Genomic DNA, 18,471 nt, shown 5'->3' with positions numbered 1-18,471 from the left:
GAAAGCAGTTCATAGACGAGAGCCCACTGTACCCGACACCAAATCCTTTTCCTTGACCGGAATCTGCTTCATAACCATTGTTAGGGGAAGAATTGACAGTGAAATGGCACAAGCCACCAGCAGAGGGCACTCGTGCACCGCAGGGGACCCTCCTCTGGGGCAGGAGGGACAAAAAGGGGATGAGAGGGAAGTCTTCGGTGAGGCATCGTTGTGTGGGCAGCAGAGATGGCCCCTCAGCCTCCATCGGAGTGACCCGTCTTCCAGTGGGAAAGCTGACCTGAGAATCATGTTCACAACAAGTCAAACCCGGCCAGTGTTAACCAGCCACTGAGCCCTGGCCCTGTGCCAGGCCCTCTCTGCAGGTCAGGCACTGAGCCAGCTCTCCAGTCCAGCATCGTCCATAGAGCTGGGGTGACACAGCCCCGTGGACATGGTTGGGGGCTCATCGCAAACCCCCGGTGCCTGGAACAGGGCCTGCCGCACGCAGACCCTCAGTAGACACACATGGACTACACAGGGGAAAGGCTGAGAAGCCCTCAGAACGAAGGTGCCGCTCAGGTTGGAAAGGAAGGGAGAGGGGGTGGCTGCCTGAATTGATGATGGAGGAGAAGGAAGGTGCCCAGGTGGAAGGTTCCCACAGTGAGAGGTGTTCCTGGGGGGCAGGCCTGAGGCGGGGGGAGTGCTGGGAGACCCTTTTCGACCAGGAGGGATGCTGGGTGTGCAGGCTCCACAGGCCCAGCTCTGTGACCGCAGGAGTGGAAGGCACGCTCTTCTGTCTTCCGTGTAGGAGGCAACAGCTCTTTCTGCACAGGCGCCGCCCGCCGGGATCCTCACGGCTCCTCTCCTTTTGGTGACGGCGGCGGGGAAGCCATCGAGACCCTGCTTGTCGCTGAGAATCTTAGTGCAGAGGCCTGAATTCTCCCCGAGAGCATCGTCTTGCCTGGGCTCCCCGGTCACGTCCTCGGTTCCCAGGAGGGGAGGGAGGATGCTCGGGCGGATTTCCTAGACGCCCCGATTGAGGCATGTAAAACGTCAGTGACACGACAGGTGCCGGTCCCCGCGGAGGGGCCGTCCACGCAGATGCCGGGCGCTACTCTGTGCCGGCTTTGGTCTTGCCCGGGGGGGTCTGAGAGACGCCATCGAATGACGGGCACAGCCTCCGACATCGGCAGGAAGGCCGAGCCCGCTCACCCATGGCTGTGTGCTCTGACAGCCTGTGGAGCGAGGCCTGGCCTTTGTTTCAGCTGAGCTGCCTGGGCCTGTATTTGCCCGCTGCGCCCGCGGCAGGGGCACTTCCTGAGTCCTCGGGCAGCTAAGTCCTGGGGGGACACCGGCAGCGAGTCACAGCCCGCACCCAGACGCGTCAAGGCCGAGCCGCTGTGGGTCAGCGGCCGGCTGGGGACTTAGAGCATGAACCCGCCCAGGCTTTCTGATGCGAACCTGACCCTCCCTGGTGCCAGAGAGAAACGGGGAGTGCCTGCGGCTATCAGAGCAGCAGCGACCTGGCGGGTTCCCTGTTTCCACGTTAAAAAACAAAAGGGAAAAGCTTGAGATCAAGAACAATAGGAATGGCCACAGACTTTAAAAGCTATCCAGCCATCCTTTTGAATAGGTCACAGACGAGCTATAGGCGAACAGTTTCCCACCTAGCTGCTCCCTTTTCAGCCCAGAGACTCATCTTTTCAGGAGAACGCGGGTCCCAGCACATCTTGGCCCCAAACGGAAGCCGCATTTTGATGTTCATAGCAGCCGAAAGACAGAAACAACCCAGGTGCCCACTGGCGGATAGACAGGTAAACCAAACTGGTGGATGGACAGGCAGTAAATGTTCAGGGTTGGGCAACAGTAGGTGTACAGTTGTTTGTGTGGGAAATAAGTCAATAATACATAATCATACAAGAATAAACTGTGTTTCGAATACCCACAACTAGAAGCCTACTTTTGCTTCACCTTATATGCAACGGTATGGTATCTGGCATTAAAAAGAAGGAAATCCTGGCACGTGCTACAACATAAAGGAAACTTGAGGACATTGGGCTAAATGAAATAAGCCAGACACAAAAGGGCAAAGACTTTAAGACTCTACTTCTAAGAGGTCCCTAGAGCAGTCACTTTCACCAGATGCATAAAAAGATCCAAAACTAATAAAGATGAAAAGCTAATAGAGACAGAAATGGATGGAGATTCCCAGGCATTGGGGGGGGGGGGGGGGGGTAAGGGGAGTAGGGAGAGTTAGTGGTTCAGGGGACAGAGTCTCAGTTTGGGATGATGACACAGTTCTGCAGATGGAGGGCGGTGATGGTCGCACAACCAAGTGAAGGTACTTCATGCCACTGACGCTCACACTTAAAAATGGCTAGGATGGTAAATTTTATGTTATGTGCATTTTACTGCAATAAAACAATCTCAAATGTAAGGCTGTAGTTTGGCCAAATTATTTTTGTAGTCGCTTCTTCATTAATTGACTACATTGTGAGGGGCCAAAGTAACAGGAAAAATGCTGAGAAAGCTAGAGGATATTGGTCAGAACTCAAAAAACGTGAAAGAGAATTCCAGGCTGCGAGCCCAAACCAGAGAAGGCCAGCGCCCCGAAAACCCGAGCCCAGCTGACACATCCCGGCTTTGCCGCCCGGGCCGCTTCTCCGCCCGGCAAACCACACACAGATCTGCCTTTCCATGTGCTTTAATCCCTCTGGAATCTTCCGAGTCAACTCACGTCCACCAGCACGGATGGGCTTGGTTCTCGCAGTCAGCGAGCCCCCAGGTGCCGTGAGGGCGGCACTATTGGGTCCCCATTGGGTGATGTGTGACGACGTGTCTGAGGCCCCGCAGCTGCTGAAGGAGCCGAGATGAAAAGCAGCTTTTCTGAGAGCTCTGGCCGTCAGCCGTCTCTCCTTCACAAGATGAGCGGGTGTAGAGACCCAGGTGGCACCAGCAGGTGGCACAGCCCAGGTGGCGTCATCGATCCCCCCAACCCTTTCCATCACCGACAGGCGGAGCCACACGGCCGATGCTGTGCGTCGCGCATGCTAGATACGCAGAGACAAGGAGGTCCCTGTGCACGGGCACCGGCTCCAGAAGGTGCGGGCGTGGCCACCTCCTTGTGCACCTCCTGTGCCCTCAGCACGCACCCTGCCCATCCAAGGACCAGCCCGCAGGACGGAGATGCTGGCAGAGCCCGCCCCGCCCGCCCCGCAGAAGCCAGAGCCTCAGCCCCGCCCCAGAGAAAGACCAGTTCCCACCTCTCAGGGTTTCCTGCAAGGCCTGGGCGAAGCTGGCCCCGAGGGGGCCGTCGCTGTGATTCCTGCTGGGGTTCTCCCCCGCCGGGAGGGGCAGAGTCGCCAGGTGAAGGTTCACGAGAGTCAAGTCATGACTTCCCACCTGGACAGGAGGAGACAAAGCAACAGGGACGGGCTTAGATGCTTCTATTCCCGGTTTTCGTGACAACCGACTCGCCGTAGCTTCATACACAACGTGGACAGCAGGAGGCGAGGCGGGCGTCCCTGTAAGATGGGTCAGAGGCACCTGCAGGGTGAGCCCTATATGTTCTCTCCCCCCCCCCTCCCTTGCACGGCACCCCTCCTGCTGGGCCTGGGCAGGTGGCCCGGCTGGAATGCCAGGGTTTTCCCTCCTAAGCAACTACAAGGGAGGGGTGGCGGCTCTCGCAGCTGCTTGTTAGCAACGTCCAGGGTCTTGTCCGGGGTGGGGGCTGCCTGGATCCTCTGCAGGCCCCACTGTGGGCCCGCCCCTTCCCCACCCACACGCATCCCCCACCGCGGTGCCTTCTTCCCCCGCCTGGGGCCCCGATGTTCGCTTTCACCTGCCGCACAGGCTCTGCCCCGTCCTGCGTCCCCAGGAGGGGGCCGTGGGGTGCAGGTGGGGCTGGTCCCTGAGCTCGCACTGTTGCTTGGCTGCTAGGGTCTGGCAATCCTGACTTCCGTTTGTCACGGCAACCACACTACACACTGATCAGAAGGGAGGGCATGTGAGGGCCCCAGGAAGTGGCGGCTGCCAGTTTCACAGATGTGAGCCCGGCCTGCCCCCATCCCCCCGCCGGGAGCTCTCTGCAGCTGTGGCTCTGACCGCAGAGGCCCCTCTTCATGTGGGCAGGGAAACCCCACCTGGGGAGCCCCAAGAGAGAAGCCACGCCTCTGTCCTGTGCACCTGCCTGGCCTGGAATGGGGCCCAAAGCACAGGCAGCTGAGGGCCTGCCTAGGGACTGCTTCATCTGGAGAATGTGGGCCGATCGTTCCGACAGGAGGGCATTTTCTCACTGGTCATTAAGGACGGCCACCTCTCACAGACACCGTGGGCTCTGGTGTCGCCCGCATGGCTGTGGCTGGTACAACCACTGAACGTTAAAAGGGATCCGCTGTTGTGAGGAGGGTTTAGAGATGATACCAGCTGCTCTCCACATCGGTACCATGAGCACCACCCCCCCAGGCACCCCCAGGTGTGTGCTCAGGAATCCCTGCAACTCTACAGCCACAGGTGGGAGAAGGGCATGAGCCCCAACACAGGCAGCCCACCCGCCAGTGGACCCTGGGCCCAGGGAGAAACTGCTGGGTGGAGGCAGCTCTCAGGCTCCGGACCTGCTCTGCAGCCCATGGAAGGGGTGGCCCTGACACCCAGCAGGCGGCCTGCCAGCTGAGTGAGGGACCCCACCTGCTGGACCCTGTGAGTCACAGGTCAGTGCCGTGGGGGTCAGGTCAATGGACTGCCAACTCCGTGGTCTGTCCTGGCCACTGGCCTCTCCTCCCCCCGCCGCCCAGCACCTGACCGCCTGCCGCCCATCAACTCTGCCCAGCCATCCGGGACCTGAGAGGCAGCTCCGCCAGGTCTGCTGGCTGCTCTTGTCTCTGGTGGGACAGACACTCGCACAGGTGAGGGCGCATCTGCAGCTGTCCTGGCCCCACACCCCCGAGGGCCCCCTTCTGCCTGGTAAGGAGGAGGAGGGCCTCGGCTGCCCGGCCCCTGACCCAGCGCTCTGTGTGTGTGTGTGTGGTGGTGGTGGTGGTGGTGGTGGGGGAGGGGGGCTGGGGCAGCAGGGAGGTGCTTGAGAAGCTGGCCAGTCCTGGGCCCTGTCCCGGAGGGAAACCCCGTAAGGCTCGGGGTCCAGGATCCCCGAGTGTAAGGAAGTCTCCCCGGGGGATTTGGTGTGTCAGGTTTGGGGGTCAGCGCCTGCCGTCCTTCCCGCCCAGATGTGGGGATTCTCAGAGCCCGGGTCCCCCCGAACCCCTCTTTCCTGCCCTGGGCAAGGTCCCTGCCAAGTGAAACCCAGGAGGCCAGCCAGCCGGGCTTCCCTGGCTCCCAGCTTACAGGGACATGTCCCCTTTAGGAGAAGCGGGCCTTCGCGGTGACGCGGAGCGGGTACCTTGAAACGCGCCAGGTACGGGCTGGGGCCTGCAGGCTTCCCGTGCCCGTTGCCCGGGGAGCTCTCCTGCGAGGCGGTGTCTCTCAGCTCCACCCCGGCCCCCGCATCCCACAGGAACCCCAAGAAGCCGGCGCCCTGCGGAGAAGAGAGGTGTTAGTTTGGAGAGGGGTGGGTCTCAGGGCTGGGGACCCGGGGGACGAGGCAGGAGGTCCTGGGTTACACACTCAGGGGCTTTTCCTGAAGCAAATCTTACCTCCAGACGTCTCATACCACCAGTTTCCCAATCCCCAGGGCTTTCCAGACAGCCGAGTGCCTGGGCGCTTCTCCCGAGTGGGTGGGGTACCTTTCTAATCATCCCATCCAGTGAGGTAGCTACTCCCTCCCCCATGGGCCAGAGGGAGATCAGGCTGCTCAGAGAGGGTAACTCCCCTGAGACCCCCCGCTGGTAGATGGCAATGCTGAGAATCCAAACAGGAAGACTCCAAGGGCTGGGTGTGCTGACTAGTTACCTGCTGCCCACAACACACGGGGCCTAGTAGACGCTCCATAAATATTTACAGGGTGATTGGGGGTTGGAGCTAACAGTGCCAATGCAGGAACCGGTCAAGCCCTCACAGGTGAACAGGACCCCGGGGTCTGCAGCTGGGAGCAGGTGCTGTGAGGGCCGGAAGGAGGCAGGCAAACAGGGCCGTGTGGGCAGCATGCGGTGTTTGGGGCTGCCCTTGTCATCCCTGGCAGTAGGCGGGGAGGGGTATTTGTTGAAGGGATGAGTACCGAGTGTTAAAGGGACTGTAAGAGCATCATGAACCTGCGTATGTGTAAAGTGCTATTAGCAACAACAACAAAGCAAGGTGCTATGATCTCTATGTGGACTGAGGAGGGAGACCCATGGGCCAGAGTGGTAAAATCGAGACCTATTCCATCCAATTCAGCGCTATTCCCAGCCTACGGTGAGCGTACAGGGCTGCCTCCCACAGTAACCATCTCCACCCCAACACATAAAACCCAGAGAAATGAGGTTCATGGCACGTGTTTAAGTAGGAGCTAAAAAGAGAGCTGATGGTCAGCAGTGGCTGGGTAACTGTAATCCAGCACAGTTATCATGCAAAAGCCCCGAATCTCAATGCCACTCGCAGAAGGACAATGCCTATATCCTTTATAAGCACATTTGCTATATTGGAGATAACATGATAACATCTGCATTTATAGGGAAATTATGTGATGACACAGTTTCCAAGCCACGATTGACTAACAAAAGTCTATGTTAAAACCTAAAACTCGCCGAGACCGGTTTGGCTCAGTGGATAGAGCGTCAGCCTGTGGACTGAAAGGTCCCAGGTTCGATTCCGGTCAGGGGCATGTATCTGGGTTGCGGGCACATCCCCAGTGGGGATGTGCAGGAGGCGGCTGATCGATGCTTCTCTCTCATCGATGTTTCTAACTCTCTCTATCTCTCTCCCTTCCTCTCTGTGAAAAATCAATAAAATATATTTAAAAAAAAAACAAAAAAAAAACCAACCTAAAACTCCACAGATATCGAACCTTCCAAGTGAGCAAAAACTGGTCTTCTATGTGATGTGTAAGAGTGCAGATGTATACAGACGGCCACATGGGTGATACTAATGAAAGAAAATGGAAAATTAAAACCTGCTGAGCGCTGCCACCGTTTTCACAGTTTCCAGCACCCAGAGCGAGCCCTTGGCGAGTGAATTAAGTGACTCCCGAGTTTTCAGTCCACGAGCAGCAGGCCCCCCATAAGCTCGGCAGAGGACAAAGGGCAGAAACACCCCATTTGTTGCCTCAGCTACAGACAGGGTTTCTGCACCCTCCCAGCACCCCAAACTCCCATTTCCGCCCGGGGAGCCGTCCGTTCTGATCTCAGCACAGACTGAGAACCGGGCGTTTAGAAATGAGTGGAAAAAATGGGCAGAAAGACAAAACGACATCCAGGACGATGGCCAAGGAAATTACTAAAGGTCTGTGATGAGGGGAAAAGGACATTTCCGTTAAATGCGAAGAAAAGGCCCGCTTGGGGGGAGGGTACCTTCTGGAGCTGAGTCGAGGGCGTGTTGGCGACCACGGCCTTCCAGCATCCCCGCGGCCCCGTCCACCTGCGGATGTTGGGCAGGACCGGCTGGTTGAGCTCCGCACAGAACTGCAAAGGCAGAGCGGTCAGTGAGGCCGGGGGCCCGGAGCCAGCGGTGCGGGGTCTGTGCAGTGTCCTCACGCGGGCTCCATCCGGTGCAAGGACCCGGGTGGCGACACCCAGGCACCGCACCTTGAAAAGCAGACTGTCCGTCTGTGAAGCGCACAGTGATCCCCAGGGGACTCTTTTGTAGCCTTCGGGCACACACAGTACAGAACGCGTCGTCACAGCCTTTGTGTCCTTGCAAAACTAGTGCAGCCGAGGTCCCAGGAGGGCCCAGGTCGGCACCAACGCAGGGAGAACGGGTGACTGCGCGGTGGCCTTTTCTCCCGGGCTTGGCTAGGAGGTGCAAACACCGCCCCCAGCTCCCTCCCGACCGCCACACCGTTCACCCTGGTTTTGTCGGAGAAGAAAGCCCTGCTGTTGTGGGCGGCTTCATGCCAGGACCTGTGGACACCTGACAACAGGTGGCTCCCCTGGTCACACCCGAAACCTGAGCCCAGCCGACAGTCCCCTTCCCAGGGATGCCACTTTGATCGGAGGGCGGCCACGAGAGAGGTGACCCCGGCTCACAGCTTCCCATGTTCACCCCCCAAGACAGTCTTGGGGTACTCAGGTGGGGCCGGTCGGAGCACAGTGAGAATCACCTGGGAACTTATGGGACATGTTGATTCCCAGGCCCCGCCCGGACCCCGGAATCCACAGGGTCTCTGGGTGGGGCCCAGCACGCTGAGCCAAGTGCTGCGGGGGAACAGCCAAGCCCAAGTGTGAGTTTAAGGTCAAGGTCACGCAGCTGGGAAGTCAGAGGGAGGGATGAAGCCAGGTGCGCTTCCTGCCCTCTGCCTCACAGGGGTGGGCCAGCCGGCCTGTACCAGTCCTCAGTCCTTCCTGCTGGAACCTCCAAGGAAAACAAAGGCACCCCGAGAGCCCTCCCATCTGAACCCCGCCGCCCGCCTGTGGCTTTATTCAGAACAGCTGGTTCTCCGCCCACTCAGCAGAGGAAGAAATGCTGCTCTTCTAAGTTGGGATGCTCACCAGGGCGGGCGGTGGAGATGGAAAGGGGGAGGCGTGTGTGGCCGCAAACAGTCTCCCAGGTAACTGGGGCCTGCACACCTGAGCTCGCCTACGCTCCCCCTCCCCCCACACCAGCTGTGCCTCTAAAACCCCAGCGGCTAACCCACCACCTGCCGCTGCCACGCCAGCCGAATCTCAATCTCGCTGGTTCTTGTTGGTAAACCCACAGGTTTGCGGGCCCATCCCTGACAGAACCAGAATCTCTGAGGGCCCGGCCAAGGTGTGCACTATGATGTTCCCCAAGCAACCCTATAAGGTTGGAGGAGCTGCGGACAAGGCCAGACATCGCTGACTGAGACTCGGCCGTCTGACTGCTGGTGCTGCGGTCTGCACAGACAGCCTGGGTTATTCAACACAAGCAAATACCTTTTGGCCCCACCCCGCACCCCGAGACACTGCCTCTGGCTCTTCGCAGACAACCTGTGGGATAAGGCGTCAGGGAGCTGGCACGGATGGCTCGCAGCAGGCCTGCCACAGATACCTGCAGACAGATGAATCAAAGGGGCGTCCCTCTCCACGGCTTCTCTCTCTCAGGACAAGTTACAGGAAGGACCACGGGCTAGACATGAGCGGGTGACAGCACCTGGCCCACAACCAGCTGGGCAGACGGCAGAACCCAATCCCCCCACCCGTTGAGGTGGCCATAGGGGGCTTCAAGTCAGGAGTGGGAGAAGTGGGAAAATGGGGAAGGAAATACAAGATTCTCACAAACATTAAAATCCTTCCTCCCTCTTCCTCTGTCATGATTGCTGTGTGAACTCTATGAGGAAGGATTCCATCTGAAGGAACTCTTGCAAAACTGCCTGGAATAAAAGGTTTTTTAGAGAGAGAGCGAGAGTGAGAGCGAGAGAGAGAGAGAGAGAGAGAGAGAAGAAGGGAGGAAGAGAGAAACATCAATATAAGAGATAAGATGGATCAGCTGCCTCCCGTATGCACCCTGACAGGGACTTGAACCCCCAAACAACTGAGCCACCCGGCCAGTGCAAGTTTTCTTTTAAGGTCTAGTAAATTAATCCATTAAGTTTGGGTAAATCCAAAAATAGTCAGAAAACACTGGTGGCCAACCTATGACCAGGTTCGCTTCTGAATCTTTAAACGACAGGATCCGAGCGGAGGTGGGGGAGGGGAACCAGCACCTATTGAGTGCATGGCTCATAGCCGGTCACAGGCGACCCTAATGACGACCTGAGAGGTCACAGGCCAAGCTCGCTCCCTGCCAGCAGGTGGGCTTGGCCAAGTCTACTGCTCAGTGCACTTAGGAGAGAATCTGGCTCAGGAAACACAAGTTAAACCCACGACCCACGCGATGTCACTGCGCCACCCGCATCACATGTTTTAGGTTCTCTGGAGCGAACCCATCACCTGCCAGAGTCAGTTCCATCATCGGTGTGTCGGCTGCATGGGCCTGGGGACACAGCTCTCCCAGGGAGGCCAGCACGGCGGACTACAGGCTGTGGCACTGCCTCTAGCACATCCCCGGTAGGGACCGGGCGCCCCAGCACACGGCCAAGGGTTTGCAGATTCGTAGGGCAGCCCCTGCTCTCCAAGCCCAGGCCCCGCCTTCATCCCTGGGGAGCAGTGATGAGCTCACAGCCCCTCAACCCCCTGCCCACCACCCCTTCGAGGTCAGCTCCGAGAACACGCTCTTTCCACGGGGACCTGGGAGGAGCTGGGTGACATATCCTTGCCCAAACCGTCTTATCGTGCAAGGAAGACGGAAAGCAAACAAGGAGACATTTCCTCGGCCACCACTGCCAGCTGACCAGTAGCTGCTTTTACCGACAAGGTGGTGACACCGCACGCCCTCCTGTCGACAGGCGGGCTGGTGTTTCCCAGACTCGCTCATCCCATGTTTTCTGAACGAGGTGGTTAAAAATAAGCCGGGGGTGGGGATGGAGGGAGGAAACTTCCAAGGGCAATTAAAACATTTCTTTCGCAAGGGCTACTGCTCACTGGAGAGTAAGGGGAAGTTAGAGATTCCATGGAGATGAAAGTTAGAGCAGGGACGGAGGTGCACGAGCCACGGAACGCTGTGTGACATTCTCTCCACGTGGCCACCACCCTGGCCATCCCTTCAGGGACGTGCCCAAAGTCACTCTCCTTCTCTGAGTCCTTGGATGTTAAGACTCTTAATCTTCGATGGGAGTTAAGACTGTGACGATAATGTTGTGCTCTTTTCCCCCTTCTCTTTATTCTTTTTAGCCTATTTTTAAAAACATGGTTTTTAAAATTGATTTGAGAGAGGGAAGAAGGGAGAGGAAGAGAGAGAGAGAAGCATCGATGAGAGAGAAACATCAATCAGCTGCCGCCTGCACGCCCCCGACTGGGGATGGAGCCACAACCCTGGCATGTGCCCTGAATGGGAATTGAACTAGCGACCTTCCATGCTTGGGTCAACGCTCTAACCATAGAGCCACACTGGCCAGGGCTCAGTTCAATTTCTTTATGATTGTCATAAAATTCACATATAAAATAATTAACTATTTCAGAGTCCAGTTGAAAGTGCAGAATTCAGTGGCTTCACAGTGCTGTGTAGCCATCACCTCTGTCTCGCCCCCAAACATTTAGCCAGCCACAAAGAGAAGCCAGCAGCAATGAAGCAGTCCCTCCCCACCTCCTCATCCAGCCCCTGGCTGCCCCCGTCTCTTCCATCTCTAAGGACAGTTCAGATGAAGGGATCGCACGATAGGGTGTCTGGCTTGTTCACTCAGCACAATGCTTAGGTTCATTGCTGGAGTGGGTGTTCGTTCATCACTCCTTCTTGGGGTTCAGTACTGCTCCGGGGTACAGAGGGGGCACATTCTGTGTGTCCACTCACCAGCGATGGCCACTGGAGCTGTGTCCACCTTTTGGCTGCTGTAGCTACTGCTGCTGTGAGCAGGCACACGTGGGTGTTTGAGGACCTGCCGCCGCTTCTTTTAGGCCAAGATCGCTTACTTCCTAATTCTCTCAGACCTGCCCACTGCCCTCCACAGCCTCTCGTCACTCTCGTCCCTCCCTGCACGCTCGCCGGTGTGTCTGTGACCTCGCCGGCCTGCTCCACCCTGCACTCCGCACGGAGGCCCCGCGGCCTTTTCTAATTCCAGGTCTCTTGTTCACACCGCTCAGGGATTTTGTGGTCGCTCGCAGGATAAGGTACAAAGTCCTTTCGGTGCACGCAGGGCCCAGCACGGCCAGGTCTCTGACCCTCCCTGTACACCCATCTCATCAGTCTGACCCTCAGCCTCTGTGCTGCGGCCACACTGACCTTTCTGTCCTGCAGACCAGCCGTGCTCTGTCCCACCACAGGCCCTTTGCACGTCCTGGGTTGTGGGCTTGATCCCTGACCCTGGTCGGGGCATGTGCAGGAGGCAACCAATCGATGTGCCTCTCTCACATGTTTCTCTCTCTCTCTCTTCCTCCTTCCCTTCCACTCTCTCTAAAAACCAATGGAAAAAATACCCCCAGGTGAGGAGTAACAAAAAAACTGGCTTGGTAATGGCCTCGATGTTTCAGCTGAAGCAAAGGAGCCACTCCTTCCACCCAACACACAGACTCCAGGAGCTCCAGCCGTGGGGCCCGGGGCCAGGCGGGGAGCAGGGGCCGGTGCCGCCCCCTCGGGGACCTGCCACCGGCAGTTTATTCCAGCGTTCCCTCCGCTCGGTCACTGAGCACCTGGGAGAGGAATGTGCAGCCCAGTCATTTCTGGAACGTAGGCTTTTCAGAGCTCAAAAAAGACAGTTTGGGGACAAATAAAACAAGCACTTCTTCCCAAATTAGGCATAAACTTGTGAGTAATGATTGAAGCTAATTATTCCAAGGGGAGGCAAGTCTGAAAATAGCCGCGCGTTTTGGAGGGTTCTGGGCTATTTTCGGCGAGCGTAGGAAAGCTGCAGGCAGAGCCAGGCGCCCCGATCCCAGCAGAGGCCCTGGGGTGCCGCAGCAGGCCTGGCACCCGCGTGCCATTCCACGGATGCCGATGTTTTCACGTTGCTTGAGAAACGTGCCAGCAGTGAAGGCCGAGGGGTCGGCTTCTCATTGGCTCTTCCTAATGAAATGCTCACACATCCAACAGGGAGCCCAAGCACGGACGCCGCATTTTACCTGCAAGCAGATGTCCCATGTCACCCCCGCTCGTCAGATGACGGTGACTCATTTCCTAAGACAAACCGCAGTGATTTAGCCAACCGTATGCTCGCTTTTCTAGGGTCTTCTCCCTCTTTGACAACGTCAGGGGAGCAGGCTGACGCACAGGTAAGGTGGGTGTAGACAGGGGAAAGGGCCTCTGAACCCACATGAAGCCTCCCACGGGGCAAGTGATCAATCAGAGCATTTCTACCCTGAGGTTTCAGGTGAGGCAACAGAAAGGGTGAGGACCGGGAGGAGAGAGAGGCCAACACATTCGGGTAGGAAACGATGGTTTAGCTACTTAGTCCCGGAGAGAACAATGCAGGAGCAGAACAAAGCTGGCCGTTTCCACCAGCTGCCCCTCCCCTCCCAAGGGGACACCCGCATAGTTTTAAACCCCAGACACAGATCTTCTCAGCCCATAAACACGAGGTCACTCTCAGACTCACGTCAAATGCAAGACTCCCAGCATTTCCCACACGTGTCTGCGAAGAACCCCGAATTCCTTAGGAGCCGTCCCATGGAACAGTTGGTGCACAGACCCTCGGGAACTGGCTGTTTGCCCGCCGTCAGCTCTTCTAAACGGCGCTTTCGCAGCCTGCCTTCCTCGGAGGCAACAATCATGCACATAGCGCCTGCAGAGCCTGGGTTGCGGACTCATGCCTTGTTTTGTTTTGAGTTGCATGATGCCACACCCTAGTCTTGAAAGCCTGCGATTTCCTACTTTATCGGGACAAACCACGAAGACTTGGTGTTCTTTTCTGTGCAGGCAGCCAGGGATGGTGGGGGCGGGGGGACTGTGATTTTTTGTCCCAGACACCTGATGGCGGCAGGAGCGACAGCCATGAAACAGCGCCTTCTTCCTGGGGTGTGCAGACGCGTCCTGTGCCTACGGCAGACATGCAGAGCCAGCCCCCAGCTATCTTCCCGTGGCCGCCCTCTCCCATTACATTTCTGCCAGAGGCATTTAAAAATAGCCCACCTGCCTGACCTTAGTTTCACAGGCTTTCCGGGCTCCTTCCAACATTCTGGGAGTAGGTGGCACGAAAGCAAACAGGACAGAAAGAAGGGATGAATCACAAAACCAAGTGGATGAGAAATGATGTACGAATCAGATCAAGAGTGTTTATCCGTCCGCTAGGGGGCTGGCCGCGTGCCAGGCACTATGCACGCTCCTTACACAGGTCGCTGCTGAGACTCACACACCGGGCCCTGCAACGGAGGCATTATTCCCACCGGAAAAACGAGGGGCACGGGGCTGGAGGGGTTAAGATCAGCCAGAGCCAAGTGGCCGAGCCAGGACCCCAATCCCAAATCTATCTGACTCCATTATGCCACTCAGCTTCCCGCCAGGTGGACTGAGCAATATGATCAGACCTGTGTTTTAGAAGAGTTACTCTGGCAACGATATAAAGGAGGGACTGGACAACAACAGTAAATCACAGAACCCGGCTGGCGTGGCTCAGTGGCTGAGTGTAGACCTACGAACCAGGAGGTCATGGTTCGATTCCTGGTCAGGGCACAGGCCCAGGTTTGGGGAGTGATCCCCAGGAGGGGGCGTGCAGGAGGCAGCTGATCGATGATTCTCTCTCATCACTGATGTTTCTGTCTCTCTCTCCCTCTCCCTTCCTCTCTGAAATCAATAAAAATACATTTTTTAAAAAGTAAATCGCAGAGACCAAATAGTAATTTCATTTTTCTTTCTGCCTTCACATTTTCTAGAAATTTCACTTTTCTGGCCGTAATATAAATACTGATTAATTGGCTTGAAGTTTATCCATGTAGAAGACATGCATTTGTGCATGCACACACACACACAGTTAATTCTTTTTCATAAGTAAAAGCTGATTAAGTGCTGCTCATAAATAAATTAAGGACCAAAACAACATTAAAAAATGTCCCTGCCACATCTTGAACCGACGCCTAAAAATACTTGATTCTTCGTCCCCTCTTATTCTCAAATGCACGTCCAGGATCAAATGCAGCCACTCAAACTGACTGCACCACACGCGTGTCTGGATAACAAGACGCGAAATGAACAATCGATATGCAGGCATCTATTCCTCAGCGGGGTGCTGGCCAGGTGGAGACAGGGGGCAGACCAAGCTTGCTGGGTAGAAACGATGAGCACTAACACAAACTACAGTCTCACGACCTTATCATCTGGGGTAAAGGCTTTACTGATCCCCCAGGAGCTGGTGTTAATGGTGGGGTTCAGGCAGAACCCAGAACTTGTCCCTTTCCTTCCAGGTCCAGCCCTTCAGCTGGCAAATGCTGAGGATCTTGCTTTAGTCCCGGGCACTTGTCCCTGTGGATTCCCGGAGCTGAACACATCAGAGGGGTGCTTTGTGACTCATCGCGATTCTATACCGCCACTTAGACGAATCTCTTGCTTGGCCCGGGATGTCGGAAGCCAGGACAGGCAACCGGGAAGGCAGGTAATTCTGGAGGGACTCACAAACGGGGAGTGGCTTTGTGGTCCCTGGCTGTCCTTCCCCACCTCATTAATTCTGCCCGGGAAAGTCAGTCTGTATTTCATGACAAGAGTTTGAAGGGACAGGCTTAGGGCAAGGGAAGGAGTGGGGAGGTAGCCCAGGGCAGAGTGTCGTAGGGAAACCATGTCCAGGATCTAGAAACGAGTCTTGGATTCTGTTCGCAAGGGGTGTCAGTACACGTCAGCACTTCTGGGCAGACAGATCAAAATCTCGGCAAGCAGGTTGGATGCTTTCCCAGGAGTTTCAAATCTCATTAAGGCCTCAACTCACCCTTTCAATGCCACCCACACCGTCTTTTATCACCTGTAGGAATCACTCATGCTAAATGGGTAGCTAACGATTTGATAGATCTCTCCATGGAATCAATTTTTGTCAGAGCAAGCCTTCCTGACCAGCTCAGTCATCTTACTGCGAAGAACATCAGCATAAATGTTTTCAGTCATAGAGCCAAACAGTTGTACCTGCCTGCCCTTCTGTGTCGTTTAAAATGACAAATTAGCCCGAACTTGGCTGAACACAAAGACGTGCTCTCAAGAAATGAATGAATCATTCATGAAAAGTCTCAGAATTCTGTCAAAAAATGAATTGAAAGTTCTCTCATACCAACTCATTGTTAGCATTTCCTGATAAGAGAAGCATTTGAGGGTGGACCGAACAAGACAGGAAATTGCATATAACTCTTGTCACCATGGCAATGTGGGTATTTCCATGAGGTGGTGGCCACAGGCAGCACTTTGAAAGGGAATGCAATGAGTTGGACAGATTTTCTTTCTGTTGAAAAGCAAAACAGAGTCAAGAGACTAACAAGGCAGGAGGGAGAAGTGCTTAGGATATACCCATGGCCAAGCAGGGCCTGTCCAGGACTGGAAAAACCCCAGGGCAAGCCCTCCTTCCCCTCTTCCAAGCCAATAAATAGTCTAGGACAGCAGTTTTCAAACATTTTGACCATGACTCACGGAAATAAAAAGTTTTTATATGGCAATCTGGTTAATTGTCTGCCTGCCAACTATGTGTGTGTATGTATCCTATATAATAAAAGGCTAATATGCAAATTATCCCCTCAGGAGTTCAACTGCTTGCTATGACATGTGCCGACCACCAGGGGGTGGCGAGGAATGAAGGAAGGCCCCGGCTGGCAGCCAGCAGCCTGGGAAGGAAGGCCCCGATTGGCCCTGATCGCCAGCCAGGCCTAGGAACCCTATCTGTGCACAAATTTCATGCACCAGGCCTCTAGTGTGTGTATATATATGTGTGTGATATACATACATACATATATATATCAATCTACCTACACATTCATCTATCCCCTCATCCATCCATCCATGCATCCATCTATCCACCCATCCATTCGTAAACATGTATAATGAAACAAATGCTAGTTGCAATTTACTGAATTGATTTAATAACATATAATTTGAGAATCAAAATCCGATATTTCTTAGTACAAAGTCCTTGGTCTTACAAGAATAACATGATGCTCTCTCCTTTTCATTCTCTCTTTGCCAGACAGATTATGTGAAATGTTTTGTTGGACTTTATGTAGAAAAAGCCTTCAAAGTTTCCTCAAACCAGCTTTGGGACACGGAGTAAGTGTGAGTCACTCTTCAGAAACCCAGTAAATGAAATACCCCTTCAGTAAACACGGTGCTGAGGCATACATCCAGCTTGCCAGTCACCTGCTCCCAATGTGATTAACAGCTGAATGTGCATCCACAACGTTGGCCAGAAGGCAGTGGAATGACATATTCAAAGTGCTGTCACCCAGGAATCTGAACACATGGCAGATGGATGACGGGAATTTACGTGTTTTCTGTTCTAAGGCTTGTGGACAATCATGAGAATTCTTTTAAAAGGTATTAGCTTGTAAGAACATGTAATAAATAACTTCAAAATGCAGTGGGTGTTTAATTTTAAAGCATGCCTTTAACATTTATGTGAAACTTTTTTGTACTCGTTCAATAGAAACTTATCTAGCTACTGGCTAAAGCTAGCAATAAACTACTGGTCTGCAATGTGTTAAGTTCAGAAAAACCACCTTTCAAAAAGGAAGATGCAATGCACTCCCAGACGAACAAAACTGTAAGAATTAGTTGCTAGCAGACCTTCCTTATAAGAAATATTAACATTCTTTAGACTGAAAGCAAGCGAGCCCAGACCAACTCAAATCCTCATGAAAAAATGAAGAGAACCAGGAAAGGTAATTATGCAATTATACAAGGCAGTATAAGTGCATATTTCCTCCTTTACTCGTGTTGTATAAACAACATGTACACGTTGTGTGACTGGGTATGTAACATACAGAAATGGAATATAGTGGACAACAGCCCGACGGAGATGGGAAGGAGCAAAGCTGGATTAGAATAAGAAAGTGATGCCAGATGGCAACGTGAATCCACAGAAAGAAGGAAAGCCAGAAATGGAAAATGAGAAGGTCAATGTAGACAACTCTATAAATATATGTGTGCTCCTTTCTCCTCTCATCTTCTTTAAAAGATGGGAGAATATGTAAAGCAATGGTTAGAACAATGTATAGTCAGGTCTGTAGCATATTTAGATGTAATATGTGCACCAACAGCATAAAAAGGGGAAGCAGGAATAGAACCACTTAGGAGTCATGTGTCCATAGCTCACTGAGATAAGTGAGAGTAAATCTGATGAGTGAAGATGCATATGTTAAACTCAGAGCAACCACTAAGAAAGTAAAGAGCTCAGAACTTTCAGAGAATAAAGACAAAGTTATGAAACCACCAAGGACGACCTCCCGTGGAGAAGACGGCACTCAATTCAGACTCTCCGAGTGCAGCAGCGACCTGGATGAAACAAGTTCCAGGCGTGAGTTCTTTCCTGGCCACTCCTAAATTCATAGCATTGTCTCTAAACGGCTCCAAAATTTTAAAAAAATATTTCCAACCTAAATTCATTAAGTATTCATCATAAAAACACATACACCACAATTACACAAAAAATGAGCAATTGGATTATAGAAATTTTCACTTCTAGGTAAAATTATTTCATGATAATTTCTAATGATAGAAAGCCAACATTTTTTTAAATGACAATGTTTGGGGCTTGGTTGGAGGTCAGCTCAGGTAAACCATGATTTATTGGAGTCATACGACTTCAAGCTCCCAGGAGTTACAGGCAGCCGTGCAGGGTGAGAATTCACATTCAGAGAACTATAAGCTTGGGACAGAAGAGAAAGAGCACAACAGGAGAAAGTAGGACAAGTAATGACACATTCCAGGTTCTGGGCTATATGCGTCCGAAGTCACCAG

General features: G+C 54.0%; 1 protein-coding gene across 2 annotated transcripts in view; it reads right to left on the bottom strand.

The window, feature by feature from the left end:
* Positions 1-18,471, bottom strand: part of EEPD1 (endonuclease/exonuclease/phosphatase family domain containing 1) — a 73,113-nt gene that overhangs the window by 3,602 nt on the left and 51,040 nt on the right. The window contains exons 4-6 of one of the 2 annotated variants that reach the window (XM_070424784.1): positions 7,419-7,529; positions 5,375-5,509; positions 3,243-3,381 (exon numbers count right to left, since the gene is read on the bottom strand). In XM_070424784.1, the coding sequence (XP_070280885.1) occupies positions 3,243-3,381; positions 5,375-5,509; positions 7,419-7,529 (385 nt within the window). The remainder of the gene's footprint in view (positions 1-3,242; positions 3,382-5,374; positions 5,510-7,418; positions 7,530-18,471) is intronic. The other variant, XM_070424785.1, reaches the window with a different exon arrangement.

Source organism: Myotis yumanensis, unplaced genomic scaffold (assembly GCF_028538775.1).
Source record: "Myotis yumanensis isolate MYYU_CA2020_CCGP unplaced genomic scaffold, mMyoYum1.0.hap1 SCAF_9, whole genome shotgun sequence".
Lineage (NCBI taxonomy): Eukaryota > Metazoa > Chordata > Mammalia > Chiroptera > Vespertilionidae > Myotis > Myotis yumanensis.
This window is presented reverse-complemented; position numbering and strand designations above follow the sequence as displayed.